Source organism: Trachinotus anak, unplaced genomic scaffold (genome assembly GCF_046630095.1).
Source record: "Trachinotus anak isolate AG129_WGS33_773 ecotype Australia unplaced genomic scaffold, CSIRO_AGI_Tana_v1 ptg000019l, whole genome shotgun sequence".
Taxonomy (NCBI): Eukaryota; Metazoa; Chordata; class Actinopteri; order Carangiformes; family Carangidae; genus Trachinotus; species Trachinotus anak.
The window spans coordinates 2,322,848-2,341,703 of NW_027273870.1; the positions used below are offsets into that span (position 1 = coordinate 2,322,848).

At 42.4% G+C, this 18,856-nt stretch overlaps 1 protein-coding gene across 1 annotated transcript; it reads left to right on the forward strand.

Annotated features, from left to right (window-relative positions):
- Positions 1-5,503: 5,503 nt before the first annotated feature.
- On the forward strand, positions 5,504-17,090 carry LOC139637082 (voltage-dependent calcium channel gamma-4 subunit-like). The gene is made up of 4 exons (XM_071505606.1): positions 5,504-6,476; positions 11,222-11,305; positions 12,676-12,816; positions 13,476-17,090. Exons 1-4 carry the CDS (start codon positions 6,254-6,256, stop codon positions 14,030-14,032), a joined length of 1,005 nt encoding a protein of 334 aa, XP_071361707.1. The 5' UTR covers positions 5,504-6,253; the 3' UTR covers positions 14,033-17,090.
- Positions 17,091-18,856: the final 1,766 nt, after the last annotated feature.

The window sequence follows — 18,856 nt, forward strand, 5'->3', positions numbered from 1 at the left end:
AAAAACAACAAAAAAAACAACAACAAAGACAACATGATATTTGCAGCAGAAGGAATTCAAGAATTTAAATGAATCCAACCAGAAAAACTAAAACAAAACTAAAGTACAAAATAAAGTATTTCTACATCTTTCATCCTCTTTGCTCTGCCTCTCTGTTCTCTGTCTTTCACCTGGCTGCGTGTGGAGAAGCCAAATCTTGTGTTGCCTCGTGCTGAGCAGGTGATTTGAAGATGCAGCAGGTTCGTCTCTGTTCTTTGGGAGGCCTGGAGGACGAGCACATGGCAGAGCAGAACCCAGGGCTCTGAGTGTCTCGTTAATGGTGACAGCTGTGGCTTTTTTCACCTTTCCCACTAGATTTCATCTGGATCATGACCTCTTTGCTCTGCGCTTGCTTTGTTAAGTGTGATTAATTAATGGATTAGACTTAACATGATCTGATGGCACTGGATGCAAGTGTGTGTGTGTGTGTGTGTGTGTGTGTGTGTGAGTGGGCGCACGTCTGTGTTTTATACCACATTAAAGCAACTGATTAGCTCTCTCACTCAGTGACTGTCTCATTTGTTTCACTCCAACTGTGAACCCCTGCTCTTTACATCTGAGGTTAGAACAAACTGAGGACGACTTAAACCAAGATACACAAAGAACTGGGAAAGTTACAAAGAGGAAAACTAAACAAATAGATTTTAGATCATATTAAAAAAAAATTTAATGGATAATCGAATTGTCTCTTTAAATTTATTTTATTCTCCTGCTTCTACTATAAAGGGTGGACAAAACAATACGACCATCTGTTCATGTACAGAAGCCTCAGAAAGTTGATAATGGCGACTTTTGTGTTGATTTCATGATCATTTTGAAGAAATATTTTGTGATCGCGTTGCTGCGCCGTGCTGAACTGTTCATGCTCATTAGTCCTATGATGAAATCAAAAGTACAACTACTGGTATCGTGTTCTTACATTAGTTTGGACAGCGTCTTAAAACATCGTGCTATTCTCTTTCAAAGAGGAGTGGGGTGAACAGAACAACAAAATAAGGCCTGAGGGTTATATCAGGCAGAAAGAAGTGGGTTTGCTGCTGTTTTTGAAGCTGTTACTTGAACAAAATTAGAAAGACAAATAAGAAGGGGATCAATTCCACGAGGGATGTGGCTAACAAGCACCAAACACACACTTCTGGCACGTCTGGGGCTATGATTAGACCTGTGTGCTGCATCCATTTTTTAACTGATTGGAAATAAAAAGACTGGTCCCGAGAATGGGTCAGTACACTGTAACCTACACTGTGGAAGAAACCTCTGAGGTATGTTTACTCATTAAATATGAAGAGACAGAGAAGGCATTAAAAAACAACATCTTAGAAACCAACAGCTTTGTTTCTGAAGTTTTATCTGCACTGTCACAGATGTCACGACAGCCGAGAATGTGCTGCTCAAATGCATGTGTCTCAGTCATAATGATGATGATGATGGCGATGGTATGATGATGGGGTGTCTGTTTGCATCTTCATCATTTGATAATGACAATGATAGTATTCACAATTCACTGTGAGTCTGTTCAGTTAGTTGCTCTGGATGTTGAAATATTTGAGGTAAAGTGATGGAGACTAAGAATAAAGATCAGAGAATAAGGATCTTCTGCTCAGGGACAAATGTTCTGTCTTTCTTTTAAAAAAGTATTTTCATTTGAGAGCAGACAGTAGAAAAATGATATGATAAGAAATGTAGGGAGAGAGTTGGGGAAGGTCATGCAACAAAGGCTAAGGCGAGTTCATGGGCACCCCCACAAAGATTTTTCTAACCTAACACTGTGCAATAGTCCAGGTGATGTTTCTCACTGAAGCACTTTATTTACTCTCATTACAGCAGCAAAGCAGAACTTGAGATAAAGAGGTTAACACATCTTCTACTGACCAGCCGGCCCTGGGCCGTCCCGTCTCCTAATACCACTTTGTACCTGAAGAGGTGATAGTGGGTCACTGTATCTCTCAGTTCAACATGAGAGAAATGAAGAAGACTGGGCAGGCTGGTTGTGAAATCTTCGTCCTTCAGTCTAACAATAACCCAAGAAAACAACCGATCAGTTACATAATCAGATTGCAAAGTGAAACTGTGGGGAAACGTTATTTATCAACCCACTGGTTTGGCAACATGTGAACAACTGTTCCATGTTGAGGTCAGATTTAGTTTAGATTTTTGAGTGGTCAGTGGGCCCAGTCCCACAACCGTGCACCGTGAAGGACAGGCACACAAAGACAGCCAGTAAAAACTTTCCCATCATGTCTATGGCGCAGGGGGAGATGAAGAGGGAGGAGGGGCCAAAGAGTGCATCTCCAACTTCCTGCTAATATGCTACCCCCCATTTGTTTGAGTATGAATTTGACAGTTGGCCAGTTCTTTCACATTTACTCTCTAATCCAAGTTAGCTATTAAACCCAAAACGCATGATTATTTAATGAAATGAATTCATTTGCTTGCTAGTTTTTACCTTTTTTTTTTTTTAAATGAGAAAATCCCCAAATGACCACCAAATCAATTATCAACAAAGCAATTTTATTTGGAGATTAAACAGCTTGGCTTCCTGAAATATTCAGGAAGAAGTATCTGCTTTTAACCACTGATGTCGTGCAGGCAGATTCAAAGCCTGATCGGACTCATGGGACTTGAAAATGAGTCTTTGAAGATCAGCCCTCTGATATGCACCCCTTTTCAAAATCTCTAAACCACCCACAGCAGTGAGCGCTTGCTGCCTCCGACCTAAAACACGCAGGGTTTGGAGGAGTCAGCGGGCACAGGGGACAGATGGTCTGCATTGAGGACCCTGAAACCACCGAGGGGCTGAATGCCTCGGTGCTGATATCACTCTGTGCTAAATGGGTAGGAAAATTGAAAAAGCTGAAAAGTCTCTTCCTGTGCCAGCTCCTTCCATTTGGTGTGACAGTGGAGCTCACATGCATCTCTTCATCCAAAAAAAGTCACCTTTAAAGCAGCTCCTCTCTCTCTCTCTCTCTCTCTCTCTCTCTCTCTCTCTCTCTCTCCCTCTCTCTCTCTCTCTCTCGCTCCTTTTATCTAGTTTGGAAAATTCGGCTTTAGGTTGCAATGAGCTGGACTTTTATATGTCTCTATGTCTGTAATATTACTGTAAGACAGAGGAAAAACAGAAAAGAATTGAATTTGCTGGTCTAAACTTCAGTTTGTCATAGTGCAGCCAGCCTCTGGCAGATTAAGGGCTGAGCCTGTGTTTGCTTTCTTTTAGCCCAATCTGCTCTTTATCTCTCTCTTCTGCTCGAGGCAGCGTCTGCACACACAACGTCTCGCTGGTGCGAGGCAGCATCCATGTGTCTTCACTTCATCTCATCCCAGAAGAACACCCAACAACAAGCAAGAGAGCGGGGGGTATTTCTTTAACCCTCACGCATCTAGAAAAGGGAAATAATGAGCATGAAAGTTTTCTGTTCATATAGTTAACAACATTCATTTTTGCAAGTTTTATCTTTTTCAAAACAGAGAAAAATTGTCTTATAATGAAGCCCTGTTTGTCAGTTCTATAATGATGTCCACGCACTTCCTGTTCACTGAACTCTACCACCTCAGTCTTATCGGTCCAGAGATAAAACTGCACATATCAGAACTCTCTGTTCTAAAATAATTTTCTTTAATTTTGAGTTGAACTTTTACCACATGTCTCCTCCTTTGCATATTCAACATTTTAACATTTCCTCTCCTCTTGCCCCTGTCTCACTTACTCCCTCTTTCTCCCATTGGCTTTTCAAAAAGCTGCCGCCTTCACCCTGCAATTTTGCCAAAATCAGTCTGAATTTTGCCAAAATCATTTCAAAAGAAATAACAAATTACTTCCTTGATAGGGCATCCAATTTCCTATCTAAATAGCCCCTGGCACATTGGCACCCTCACTAAAGCCGTGCACCAGGCAGCCATGCAGCTTTAATCTCTTTCACAGCAGATAGGCCAGACTGTGGCAGATACTCAAAACAAGTCAAGACACACCATCAACACCGTCCAATTTGTCAGGCGAGTTCAGAAAGGTCGCAGAGGAGATGCTCTCGGCACAGGCCAAAATCTGCACTGATGAAGAAAACGCCATGAGAAAGGAGGAAGCTGGCTGCGGAGACGCCAATTACCAGAGGGAACAGACGAGCTGCGCCAAAGCTCTCTCTCAAGTTACACAGGGACAATAGAGAAGCTTGGACGTGGAGAGAGGAAGACGTGAAGTTTGGAAAGAACTTGGCTGAAAAATAGTGATGATGAGAATTAAGCTCATTATCAGTGGCCCCTGTGCGCTCCCATTAGCTCAGCCACTTGAACTCAGGCTATTTGAAAAGCCTGCATGTCAGTTGTACTAAGAAATAGCTCAGAATGTAGGACAATGCACTGGGAAGCCAAACTACATGAGGCATATGAAGGGAAGAATCACAGAGACACTGACTGAGATGAAGTGGGACAGCGTGGAGTCTCAAACTTGGGGTTTGAAGGATCTCTTGATATGCAGAGAGACTTAGTATAATTGGACATCTTAGTCTTATATGTCTGTCTTTTCTGCTCAATGCTACACATTTACTCTTGTTCTTTTTGTCTTTTGCCTTTTTTCCACCCACAGCTCCTGGTGCACACCTGACGAGGGGAAAGAACTTACCTCTCTGATGTTTCTTCTTTTTATTCTCGTGAGCAGAGGGTCCCCCCCGCCCCCCCTTTGTAGCGTGTGTTTTTCTTGCTGGGGTTAGTTAAAAGCTGTGGTGCCTGTGCACCTGTAGCTTTGTGTGGAATTGTAATGGCAGGTGGCACAAAATGTGACTCAACTAGATGATTGTGGGGTGTTCTTTTTAAGTTGGTTGTTAAATATACTGTATATTCAGAGCTACTCCCATGCTCTTGCTCTTCATGGAAGTCATAGTAACACCATCATATTATGAGGACTTGAAGCTGAAAATGGGATCATGGACCAAAGCACGTGAAGCTTTTTGTCCTTCCTCTTTTATCATCTTCTCATTTTGCCACCTCATCATCCTCCTTCTCCTGCCTTCACACTCTAGCCTCTCCTTCCATACACACACAAACACACACTCAGAGCCCTACACACACTTCTTACTCTCTTTTTGTTCTCCTTGCAGGGACCAGGAAGTGATTCAGAGTTTGGGACCATAGGATGGGGGCCCCCCCATCAAAGAGATGGAACAGTGCATACACCAGCAGCCAGGGCCAAACACTGCAGGCTGTCTCTGGTTGCATCTCTTTTTCTGTGCCAGTTTGAAAAAGAAGATTGTTCCACAGAAAAAAAAACAAAAAACAGACCCCCATCTGCAAACAGCTGAGGGCTTAAAGTGACAGGCCTGGCCCTGAGCAGACTTTATAACACTGGATTCATTTAGGAACATGGAGTCTGAGTTTGTGGTTACTCCTCTACCAGCGGGGTGATCTTGCAAGCAGATGGTTCCAGCTTCAAAGTGGTTTTGATGGATGTTTAAAGAAATATTTCATCTGTGGTGCTTTCACTGTCTTTAAAGTCGCTGCTGCAGTAGTTCACTCACAAATCAAATCTCTCTAATCTCCACCCTGCTGTCAGTGATGGTGTTTTTATCTTTTTTTTTATTTCTCGATGTTTTTCCAAACGTTTGAAGCTCAGTTTCAGCCTTTGTTCTGTGTGTGTGTGTTTTATTAAGTGGGTGTGGGGTTATTGACCTGTTATTCTTTCTTAACTGCATGTGATAGAAATTGCAAAGGCTTTTTTTTCTCCCCACAGAAAGTGCGTAATCCTCCTGCTATCTTACATTACCGTGTGTGTTTTCCTCCTCCAGCTGCTGCTCACTCCGCCGGCTCCCATTGGCTTGGCTACAGCCGTGGAAGGTGTGGTCTGGATGAACGATGCTGCATCCTTTGTCAAACCCTGCAGTTTAATATTGAGCAGTAAACTGTAGAGAAGCCGCGGCCATGTGTGATCATTTGTGATTACTGATGAAGCTGCACTGGGAAAATCCGTCCCCAGATCTGGAACCACCTGTAGCAGGATTTAAGAGGAAGACGTCTCCGGACAACTCGCAGGGATGGAACGAAAACTGCTTTCTTGTCGAGCTCTTTAACTCGGCTTGAACTCCGACTGGAGTTTGGGAGGGAGAGGAGCTCAGATCACGCAGTGAAGGTCCGAGGCTGCGAGCGCGTCCCCTGACCACCATCATGGGCACCGTGCGCTCCTCGCCGTGCGCGTAAGCTGCTGTGGAGGCTCCTCACGTTATGAGACGCAATGGCATGGTGTGACCGTGGGGTTCAGACTCTGCTGGCCATCGTGGGGGCCTTCGCCGCCTTCAGCCTCATGACCATCGCCATCGGCACCGACTACTGGCTGTACTCCCGTGCGTACATCTGCAACGCCACTAATGTCACTGCGGACGAGACCCAGATGCAAACCAAGAAAGTCAAAGGCGACCTGACGCACTCTGGCCTGTGGAGGATCTGCTGCATCGAAGGTAAAATAAAGTCCAGAGAGTTTTTGTCCGTCAGTTTGCAAACTTTTATGAGTGCTAATGAGCGTTTTGTTGTGCCAGACGATCTCCTTCTGGTTGTTTTGCACCGTGGAAGTGGGAATGTGCGCAGTGTGACAGTCATTACACGTTTTGTGAGTGGAATTAAAACTGGATTTGAAGAAATTGTTCAGCTGGGAACTCGAAACGCTGTCCATGAACGTTCGCAACAAACACATCCCAGTTAGTGTGGTGTGACAGCGCACCCAAAACGGAGTCGCCCAAGGGCTGCAACATCATATTCAGTCACATTCCTGCTGCTGCATGCATGAAACAGCATCTCCTGGAAGTTGCCCGGTGCGCTCAGAGAAACTGGAGGGAAACCGCTGCTTGTTGCGCGTAATGACGCGTTTGCGTCAGTTTTCCCTGTGAAATGATGGAGTTTGTCTCCGACGTGCAGAGAAATTCATGATCATTGAATATTTTACGTTTTCTAGCTTACAACAAGCAATGCATTTTTTTCTTGTACTTTAATTATTTATGGCTTCATCCTAATTTAGCTCATTAAAGTAAAACGGTTGCCTGGCAACTTGTTCCATAAAATTGCGTAAGCTGAAATAAGTTTTGGGAGTGTTTTAGCGAGAGCCTGGCTTACTGCTCACTTTCTCAGCTGATTCCCAACAGACTGGCCTGAGGGGGCTCGGACTGGGATTGTTCCGCCGGGAGAACAGCTCCCTGCTGTTCGGCAGTAACGTAGGCACCGCACTGCTGGAGAGAGGCCAGGTGAACGGGATCAGGTGGTCACCAGTGACCGCGGTCCGGGTGTGCAGGGCAGCCTCAGGTCTCTGCAGGTTTCAGCTCATCAGCTCTTCCACACTCCTCTGTAGGTAGAGCCCTTTACAGCCTAACAGATCATCAGAAATCATACCACAGAATTACCTATGACGTAGGTAAGATCGTCATGGGTTTAATGACATTTGACATACCTCCACTATTTCCTCATTGATCACAATAGAATATTGTTGGGCTCGTCTGGGGTCAATTAATCTCAGGAAATGGGTTTAATCCCCGACCATGAACTGTTCAGATGCAGACATGAAATGGCCACTTGTTAAGGAAGGAAGCTTGAATCTCCCATGTTTCCATGTGGCATGAAGGACACATAGAGAGATCAGACAGATTTGTGGGTGGGGGTCCAAGCGATGGAGGCAACAACAGCCCACAGGTCTGTGTGCAGCTATTATAGAAGTGATACTCGCTTTTCCTTCACTGGAATCACCAGAATTTTATATTTTAAAAAGTGCATTGCTATTTATGGATTTCCTGTAAAGTTGATCAAAAGACACATTCCCTCTGCCTCGCTTCAAACCCTCGAGAGTATCATCCAACCAGGAGCGAGATGGAGTGCTCGCTGCTCTTTTCTTGCAGTTACAGTTGGACGGGTGTTACACACTGAAAGCAACACAACTTCTCTTGCTCTTTCTTTGTTCTTTCTTCCTCTCTCTCTCTCTCTCTCTCTCTCTCTCACACACACACACACACACACACACATCACATTAGCACTCGTGCCACACTGTTGTGAAAGTCGATCCACTTGGCCTCTGTTGGCAAACTTGCATCTACAACTGATGCCAGCTGAGCCAAAAAGACTTTGAGACTTTGGCTAAGTCAGAGTGTTAATGCCGCCCAATCAGCGGCTTACTTTCAAAACTGTAGTGACTTCAAACAAATAAGCAATGACAGAATACACATTGTTTAGTTGCATTTGCTTATGCACTTTTCAAATGTCAAAATTTTAAATTATTCTTTCACTTCTCATCTCCCCCTTTGTGGTTGATTTGAAAAAGAAATGAAAAGGAAAGGATCAAAGCTTTAACTTCATTTTGTTTGGTTTTTTTCTTGCCTTAACTGTCCGCTCGTTCCATTTCCCAGCTGAGAGATAATCTCTTCCAGGAACAAAGATGGACTCTAACCATTGTGTTAGATCAAATGAGTGACATAAATAATGAATAAGCCCCGGGACAGACTCGTTGGCTAACCTTGTAGAAGAAATTAGGCTTGTCTCTATGTGCCAAACAGACGTCTGTATGAGTGTCGCCTCTCGTGGGACACACAGGCTCACTTAAGGTGAGCAGTGGTGGCGAATGAGCTTTTAAAAGAAACAAAGTGAAGTCTTGTTCTGCAGCCAGTCATGCTGAAATACAACAAGAACTCTCACTTAAGCCACACACCCCTGACCGGTGAGCATGTTGGAGTGGCACTAAAAGACACATCGTGTTTCAAACAGAAGGACCATCTCACCAAGTGTTTCAGTTCATGTGATTCTAAGAGCTTTTGTGTATCATAAAGACTGCCTTCTAGTTTTGTAGCTTTGTTAGTGAGTGTGTGTGTGTGTGTGTGTGTGTATGTGTGTGTGTGTGTGTGTGTGTGTGTGTGTGTGTGTGTGTGTGTCACATGTTTCTGTGGAGCATCCAAATGTGTGTGTGTGTGTGTGTGTGTGTGTGTGTGTGTAAGCCTGGTGAATGCATTAGTAAGATGTCAAAGGCGTCCTCTGAGAAGCGGAGCTAGAAATGTGATTCTGGGTTGCCGGGGGGAGGTTGCCATGGTGAAGCTATGCTGAGTAATAAAAGATGGGCTCCGGTCTCTCAGACAGATGGGCTCTGGGGAGATACCTCCCCTACTGAGCTCACTCTCTGTCTCTCTCCCCTCTCTATATTTCTCACCGTCGTTCCTCGGATGATTAACTCAGTGGCCTTCTGTGTATTATTTATTGATACAACCATTTTTCTTCGACATCTTCCCTTTTTGTTTGCTCTTTAAAAGTTTTTCTAATTCCATGATCGTTTCTCGCTGTCCTTTCCCCTGCACCTGTCGCTGCTTTTCCTATATCCAACACAATCGTGAAATAAAATCCAATTAGTCTTGAAACACTGATCTTATGAATATCAAATTCATGCGAGATGCACTCACACACCTACGGTATTGAATATATTATACAGTGACTGTGCTTCCATATTGATCCAACGAGCATGCTCGATAAATTAAAAAAAATCAAAAAGAAACCGAGAGAGGGCTGAAGAGGGAAACATTTCAGGGCTGGAGATGGGAGAGAAGTGGGTAATTGAGACATGATAGTGGTTAGAGTGTGCTGAGGATGTGAGCTGAAAGAGACTGAAAGAGTGAGGTTCAGAGCGCAGAGTCAGTGAAGATAAACTGGGCTGTTCAGTTTGTTTCATTATCATATATTTTCCCCCACTCTTTCCCAGGAGTCTCAGACAACAACCAAACAAATGCCACATGCCACATTATGGCCAAACAAACAGGGTGGTTGCATTTCTTACCTCGAAACACAACTCCACCCCAAAATTTGTAGCTCAACTGGACGAGCTGTTTACCACAGAATAACATGCAGCTGGAGGCTGTGCTAACCAGGAGGCACATCAGGCAGAGAACAGACACTGACTTTGATTCTGCAGCCACGGTTCAGCTGATCACCGGCCACACCCTCATCACTGGAGAGCAGCTTTCTGGTATTTACAACTGCACATTTAGGAGAGGGTGGGTGTCAACAGCGAGTCACAAACAGACTATTACCTATATATTACAGTGGTGTTAAAGGTCTCCTGTGGAACAAGCAAAGTTATGTTTTCATTCAATGTTCTCACCAAAACTCAAACACATCAAACTGATGTGTATCCTCAAAAGATGAGTGTTGTCGTCCATGTTTGCTGGCTGGCTATTCTTCTTCTTCCACACCACTGCTGGCACATTTCTGATGCTGCATTATTTCAGCCAACTGTCATTTAGCGTAAAAAACTTCAGTATGGATGTGCATCATGTCACGTGCACACTCATGCGCATGCACCATATACAAACAAAATAGGGACTAGTGCTAGAAGTAGTAAGAAATAAACAGCTGATTCTTCAGGTGTCTAGCAGCAGGAGACATGGTTTGGACTGAATTATATGATTGTGACTTTTGCAACATTTAAGCCCACTGAAGGAGTATCACCTTACCTTAACATCCAAACTGTGAAAATGCAACATATTGAGTATTGAGAATTTTTTTTTCTGTTACAAGAATAAGCAAGAGCTCTTGCCCATGGCACACTTTTTATATATTTTGTACAGTGATGTGAGAATTCACGCTACGTTAAGACATGTCATTAATTTCCTGCAGATAACTCCCATGTCAGCTGATGCATTCACAGGTGTGTATGGGTGTCTAGCGTCGTTACAGAACAACTGACACCATGACAAAGACAGAAATGACAGGAAGCGGCAGCCAAATCAGGGTTTTAATTCAAAGTCTAACCTTTCAATATTCATAATGCCCCAATGTTTTATTCTCTTAAAAGTGGAGGGAAGATTTTCTCAGTGAGGAGACTGGGTCTTTGAATAGAAGGTGCCTGAGGGCCTGAGAACTTCACAATCTCAGATCCACAGCAGCCTATCCTCAAATGGTTTCTGACATGGTTAGAGGTGAAAACAGGACAGTTTCAGCACTAGTTTAGATGTACTTCACCGAAAAAGTTTTCTACAACCTATTTGTCTTGGGATCATGAAAGTTGCATGTTGAGCCAGTGGATGGTCAGCATGTAGTTTCTTTTACACCTTCTGTCTTAATTGGAGCTTTTGGTGTCAAGCGCTATTATAAAGACACAGTGTTTTTCCTTTAACTGCTGTCATTTCTTGCCTGCACATCGCCATCAGTCACATTTACAGTCGATGTGCTCTCGGCTTCTCCGCAGGTATCAACAAAGGAAGCTGTTTTCGGATCAATCATTTTCCAGAGGATAACGACTACGATACAGACAGCTCTGAGTACATCTTACGTAAGTCATTGCAACCTCTTCATCTTCAAACGCTTCAACCCTTAATCCACTCTCTTCTTTTTATTATTATTTTTTTTTCGAGTGATGATGGAGTTATCACAAGGGTACTTAATGTGTCATGACATCTCTATCCCTCCCCCATAAAAGCCTGATGTCATGACAGTAATTGGAGCTACGGAGATGATGAAGTGTGTTTGTACTGAGGGATTTCCCCACGTTAGAGCGCAGCTAACATTTGACAAATGTGGCTTAATGAAGGTGATGGTAAACGATGCCACCCTGAGCACCTACACATTGTCTACATTTCCTGGTTAGACTTGGGTTATTAGCCTGGGTTATTAATTAATCCCTCCATTTTTGCTTGAGGTGTTAGATCAGCTTCACTATTGCATTTGGTTTCCAGTTTGATGCCCTGTGCCCCTGGACAACTGTTCCCATCTTTGCTGTTGTCCATGTTGATGAATTTCAATAAGCTCATGGAAATTAAATCCTGCAGTCACTTGGTTAGTGTCATGGAAAGGCAGAAACATCTGCTAATTAGCCTGTGGTGTCTGCAGAAGCATTCATCTGTCGAATCCGAGGCTGTTTTTGCTTTTCTTTCACCCCCTTTATTTCCATACTGAGTTACATGTGCCAGGCCTGCCATATACTGTTATTTTCAGAACTAGTTAAGCTACTCAGAAATCGCATCAACTGACTTGTAAGTGGTATTATATGTGTGCAGTTGAATACTTCTTATGGAAAAAAAAAACAATTTTCCTTATGTGTCAGTAGAATGCAGTTAATATGGGTGTTTAAAGGACTTCAATTGTCTGGAAATGCCATATTAATATATTTCTTTAAAATTCTGATTCTATCTTATGTTAAAATAGACTCATGTATAATAAGGATAATATTGTGTGAATGAATAAATAAATCCTACTTCTATAACTATTACTGTCTAGAGTAGGACTACTACTACAACTGTATTATTGCTGCTACTATGACTAATACAATAGTACTATATCTAGCATTACTTTTATTAACACTGTCATCATATATGGATCACATGCAGGTCAGTTGAGCATGACTGACACTGTATATTTTTAGGCTGATATCAATATTGTTATTTGGGTTTTTAAAGACCTGACAACAACATAGTGACTGATATTTGTTTTTCAAAATAAAAGCGCAACATGAGGATCCTTTAAATTTGAATATTACAAAGTTGTGACCAAGATTCATTGATGCCTGGCAGGACATTTCACAATTGAAAAAAATAAACTTGTCAGCGCTCTCTAGTGGACAAAATATGTATTAGCGACAGTGTTTCTTTCTGTCTTTGCAGCGACAATAAGGCCACACTCTCACCCTGTGTCTCCTCTGAACAGGTATAGTGCGTGCATCGAGCCTATTCCCCATTCTTAGCACCATCCTGCTGATGCTGGGGGGCCTGTGTGTCGGGGTGGGACGCATCTACAGCAGCAAAAACAACATCCTGCTCAGTGCTGGCATCCTGTTTGTGGCTGCAGGTAGGACGAGACTGATGGTGCACAACAGATATACACAAACTGGGACAAGAACAAATAGAATCTGTACACTGCTGCAGACAGAGGGAGAGGATACCAGCAGGCAGAGGAAGACAGATACATTACAAGAGGGTTTCCCTTTAGTGTCAGTGTGGCAAGTCAAGTTTTGCCTCATCCTTTTAGAGTTACCCTAACTTCAATATTTCAACAAAAAATACAAAATATGTAGGTGCATCTCGCTTCCCCCTTCAATCCATTTTTGTCTCCGACTAAAGACAAGTGCTTTTTTCTGCATGTGCCAAGAAGAATGTCAGAAGATGAAAATCTGCTGGATATGTGTGAATATTAAAGCTGCATTTACATGATAAAACCTCCTTTTTTTTTTACACAACAAGAGGTCTAACTTGTAAAGCCAATATTCTCAGCTGGTGAATGTCATAGTCAGAGGTGTGTGAACCCAAACTGGATCAGCCACGTGATGAACACAGTGCTGTGACAAGTAATAGTGTTAAAATGCACATATAACATGGTACAGTCTGTAGGATTTATGACTCATTTTTATGCTTAAACACTAGGAATTTTACATCCATGTGCTTTTCTGTCATCTTTCCTTTTAACATTTCTCTCTCCATCTTTTCTTCTCTCATCCGGCCCATCTTCAGGCCTGAGTAACATCATCGGCATCATTGTCTACATCTCCAGCAACGCCGGCGATCCCAGTGACAAGAAAGATGAGGACAAGAAGAACCAGTACAACTACGGATGGTCCTTCTACTTCGGCGCCCTCTCCTTCATTGTGGCCGAGTCAGTGGGCGTTCTTGCCATCAACATATATATTGAGAAAAACAAAGAGACACGCTTCCGATCCAGACGAGACTTCATCAAAACCATACCCTCCTCTTCACCTTACTCTCGCATCCCAAGTTACCGCCACAGACGAAGGCGCTCGCGCTCCAGTTCAAGATCGACTGATCCATCCCGCGAGCCCTCCCCAGTGGGGATGAAGATCAGTGGAGGAGGTGGTGGGGGAGGAGGAGGAGGGTTGGGAATGGGGTTGCCAATGGGGGATATATCCCTGTACGCCCTTAGTAGGGACCCTCTGAAGGGCGGAAGTGGGACTGCAGGGCCCTACAGTCCTGAGAGGGACTTTTTACAAGTCCACAACTGTTTCCAGAAAGATGTGAAAGATGGAGTGAACAGGAGGACCACGCCGGTATGAGGTCAGGAGTATATTGCTGTGTAAAACAATAAGCTTGATGGAGCACACTAGATATTGTACAGCTGATGAGAAAGGACAATTCCTCCCCGGGGCTGTTCAGGCAGCAGTGATGCTGAAAGGTCAGAGCTCAAAACTGTTTTGCTTGCGTCCCTCTGTGACAGAAAAGTGCCAATCTGTGTTTCATTTGGAGGAAGTGGGAAACTGATATCAAAATTAATTTTTATGTTATGACTCAACATCTTCTTTAAAAAGTGGATGCAGACATTTTGTAGCAATATTGGAAGAGTTTCATTCTAAAATGTGATGCCCACGATTTGTGAGCAACTTCTACTCTTACAGAAAGGCTGAAAAACTTAAAGGAGCTATTTGTAAGTTTTGCTATTGCTGCATAGCCAGTGTTAGCATTAACAGCTGTTTACTTACCAGTCTTGCCAAGATCTTCAGCCATCGTTGCATTTACAACACAAGAGGTTATTATAGGGGTAATTCTACAAGGCAGACTACAGTGACTCGGTATCGGAAAGTGGTGAGTGAGTCCGACTGGGCTGTGCTAGCTGGTTAGCATGCTAACTTAAGTAGAAGAAAAGAAGTGATAGAAATGCAAAATGCAAAAACAAGAAGGTTGCTTTCCACTGCTGAAGACAGCTGTTGGTGAGAACAGGAATGAAGTTCGATGCTCACAGTGTTTCCTCTAGACTGGTAAGCAGCTGCTAATGCTAATGTTAGCTATGTAGCAATAGCAAAACTTACAAATAGCTCCTTTAAGATGTGATCAAAGGGTAAGGGGATTAACCTTTTGTAGACTCAATGCTGAGTATAATAAATATTGAATTAAATATTTACTTCAGGCAGTGATGTTTGTCCTCTGAAGTACTGTATAGTGTTTTGAAAATGAACTTATTTCTTTTATTCTGAGACAAAGAAATATGTTTGTCTCCAAAATGATTTGCTAAAATGAAGTGATTAATGTGATCGTTTGTAATCAGAGTATTATTGTATTGTATTTGTTTGTAACTTAACACAACTGGTGCTAACTTAATCTGTTCACCTTTGATAGTCTTAAGTCTCCTCAACTGCCATTTCAATACTTTAACTGTATCTCAGTAACCTCTCTCAAGCTTGTATGTGAAGTCATGTGATAAATATGTGTGTGTACAGTATGTGAAGTGTGTGTTATGGCTCTGAAACACTGCCACACTATGACACACTATGAATATGGATTTCTGTAGATATGCAGTATATATCAACAACCATGTTAAGGCACACAGTAATGCCAGTACATTCCAGTTTGCTGTGTGATGTATCAGTATAAACGTTATTTGTACAGACTGTGTGTGTAGTTTGCTCTCCATTCGCTCAGGGACGATGTATTGAACAAATGATTTCCTTACTTAGGTCAGACAGACTGTTACAGTTGGTGTGTGTAAAAACAGAGGTGAGATCACACTGTATGCATTGCTGTTAATTAATATGACTTGTTTCTGCGTTTACTGCCTTTGTGTTCAGCAGGGTTTTTGTCTGGTACAGATTTTTTTGATCACGCCACAAGAAAATACACTTACATTCAATGCAGAACTCATATTTCAGTATTTCTGTGCTCTTACTGCTCCATATCATGTGTTTGGAAAATTGTAATTTTAAAGGAACTGAAATCATTTTTGTGTCATGGCGCAGTTATGTGATGTTCTGCCACCTTCACCACTGCATGGTAGATGTTGGAAGATTTCACTATTACAGCAAAAAAAAAAAAAAAAAAAAAGGCTACATGTAGTTCCAGTTATTCTGTTGATTGGTTAGGTGGTTAATGCTAAACCCTCCAGAAGAAGTTTTAAAGTACCTTTGGTGACTTTGGTGACTCTACTTTGTAATTACACTTAAGTTCATTCTGCTTTTGGTTTGTAAAATACGGGATGAGAATTGCTCAAATGAGGCAACAGCCTTTGCCTCCCTCGTAGATGAAGTGTTTGGTTGATGATGCGGGGTTGATGGGATCTGCTATGAAACTTTTTGTGGCAGACAGTCGAGCAACCACAGGGTGTGAAAGGAAATCTGCATCAGCCAACTTAATGCTTGACTGACCGCACAGGCTCCCGAATGCTCACCCAGACTCTGGAAAGATCATGTTCTTGTCTCCAAAACAAGAGCTGAAGCAAAGTAGAGGTTGCATGTGCGTGGAGAGTGGCTAGTAGAAGTTCAAATTACTCACTCTTGGTATGCTACATGCTTGACTGGCCTCTATCAGCTTCATGGTTTGTTTCCCAGTTGAGTATTTTTAGCAGCAGTATTTTAGCAGAGGTTTAATTTGGTTGTTGGTTCGTGAATCAGTGTCACGGCGGTTGCCTAGCGTGTTCCGACATACAGAGCCATAAGAGGGCGTGTAGTCGCTGCAAAGTCTCTGCTCTCCCAGCTCGAGTTGTCAGTCAAGTCACTGAGGCGGAGAAGGGGAGGCCTTGAATTAGAATAGACTTATTCTCATTCTGCGTGTGTCTGATGTATCTTTGTTATGCCATACTGGTCTGATGACCTTGTTTCCCCGTTCTAGTCCCGAATTTGAGTGATTCCTCTTCACCCCTCTCCTCCGTCCATCACCCAGGCTGTTAAGCCCTGTGAATCTGAATGCCATGGACCCTCGTAGATATTTTCATCCACGCGAAAGCTGCGCCCCTCCTCTCCCACTCCCCGTCCCTCCTGTTGGGCCCTGGTGAAATATGTCCTCCTGTAATTGAGAGGAAAATGGCAGGGCCACCTTTCCATTCAGTCACAGGACTAGCCAACATGCTTGTTAGCATCGGTACCCCACTGTGCTGGACAGATAAAGTAGCACTTTAGGGTGTTAACTCAGGTTCTGTCTTTGTAACCTGATCCGCTGGTGTGACAAACAGTGGACGACACAGCAGTTCACACTTCGGCTATCTTTATCCTAAACCTGATACACCCAAAGTTATAACAAAGCATTTACTGTCAGCAATGGTTTCTTTCACTTGAAAAAGCAATTTTTCAGCTGTAATTGAAATTTGTGAATTTCCCTATAGGAATAAATAAAGTGTTTCTTATCTTATCTCTTTATTTGAGTCAATAAAAGCTTCTCAGAGCTATTTTAGATGAAGCTGTAAATCATACTTCTCTTGTAACACTGAGATCTTGTAATAATGGTTTGCGCACGGATTTCTGATGTTGTGATTGTCTTTTGAGTGAGCGGGTCAGACTAGTATAATACCACTGTGTTTTAATTTTCAAAAATGATTATGAAGTCATCAATGGTGAAAGCAATGTCATTCACTTCATTCATTTATATGAATGATCACTGTTTAATTAGCAGCAATGTTAGTTTAGTATTGTGTGAGGTTACAGCGCGAATGGGAAAGCCTGATGCAATTTCCTCCTGAGAGATCCCATCTCCACGGGCGCTCTCTCTCTCTCCTACCAAGTTCTTTCTGAAAATTTAAAATGGCTGACATTTCTCCTTGCAGGGGGGCTTGATTCTTCACTCCCTGTTGATATCGCTCCCATACTGTCGATCCAGGAACCACAGGCATTCGTTAGGATGACATCTGTCACCGTGCTAAGACTGGATTTAGCCAGCAGCAGCTGCAGCTTAACCCTTTTCATCTGCTCTGACGAGAAAAAACAATCTGATCCTCGCAGTGTAGTGTAATATATCCAATTGTACAATGTCTGCAGAAAGGCAGTTTATCTGATAACAAGCAAATGTCACGTGACTAAACCTGTGATTATAACCTGATAAACCCCTTAGACATGAGAGACAGGAAGAGTACAACTCCTCAGCCAATATATGGAAAACTGTCTCCATTACAATTCCATTACTAAATAAATAACCCACAACAAATGAGTGAGAAAGATTTTAGCATAGCCAGGATGAATAAAATGAAAGCTTTGAGTTCTAGAGATTTAAGTGACTTTAACAATAATTTAATAAACCAGTTTTATTAATAATTGTCACTCATGAGGGGCAAAGGTTCTTCATTTTGATTCATTAAGTTCATGATGTTTATTTGATTTGTTCCAGTGGGATAAAAAACCCTGAAGTATAAATAAAGATTTTGAAAACATTTTAAACAGTTAGTCTTTCTTATCCCCATGATAACTGGTCAAGCAAGTCAGAATCACAATGGACTTTACAACAATGGTTCACTATCAAGTAAAATAAAAACTCCCCCAAAAAAATACAGAGCACATGAGATTTAAAATAAAGAAATGGAAAAAGATGAAAGTCTGAAGCTGCAGCAGACAGTAGTCTCTCCTGCACGTGCTCTGTGGGCTCAGATCTGCAGAGGCCTTGACAACTTTCTTGGTGCATGCAATGGCCTTGAATAATGCACCAACTGAGAATGCAGTATCCAATTTTTCTTAATAAATCTGATACAAGTATTGCAAAGCTAGCAACAAAATTAAAGTGTAATCATGAATAAATTAGGTCCGCTCAGAATGATTTTACGAGCTGGCACATATTTTGATTAAAAAATAGTCAAAATACCACATAGTGAGAATAGGCTCATGGATGAGACACAACTGTCATTGGGTACCATTCTGGTTTATATCTCTATTTCATTGCAAATGTGAGAGTAGAACTGATGATTTCCTCTCAGTGTAATGAGTAGTAACCCAAGCTAACAGCAGCCAGTACCTACAGTGATTAAACTATAGGCCCTCCATTTATCAAAACCATAACAAAGACTGTTAGTCAGTATCCTACTTTTTGAACACATCAGTTTCATTCACTAATAATCGGTAACATAGAAATGAACATAGTACACATGAACTACTCCCCTTTAAATGCTGCACAAACTCAACTTTTGGTAAATG

Excerpts from the sequence above, each read along its gene's own strand:
- LOC139637082 (XM_071505606.1), top strand. The coding sequence starts at position 6,254 with ATGGCATGGTGTGACCGTGGGGTTCAGACTCTGCTGGCCATCGTGGGG. Across the intron at positions 6,477-11,221 it reads GAGGATCTGCTGCATCGAAG|GTATCAACAAAGGAAGCTGT; the intron begins GTAAAATAAAGT and ends GCTTCTCCGCAG. Across the intron at positions 11,306-12,675 it reads CAGCTCTGAGTACATCTTAC|GTATAGTGCGTGCATCGAGC; the intron begins GTAAGTCATTGC and ends TCCTCTGAACAG.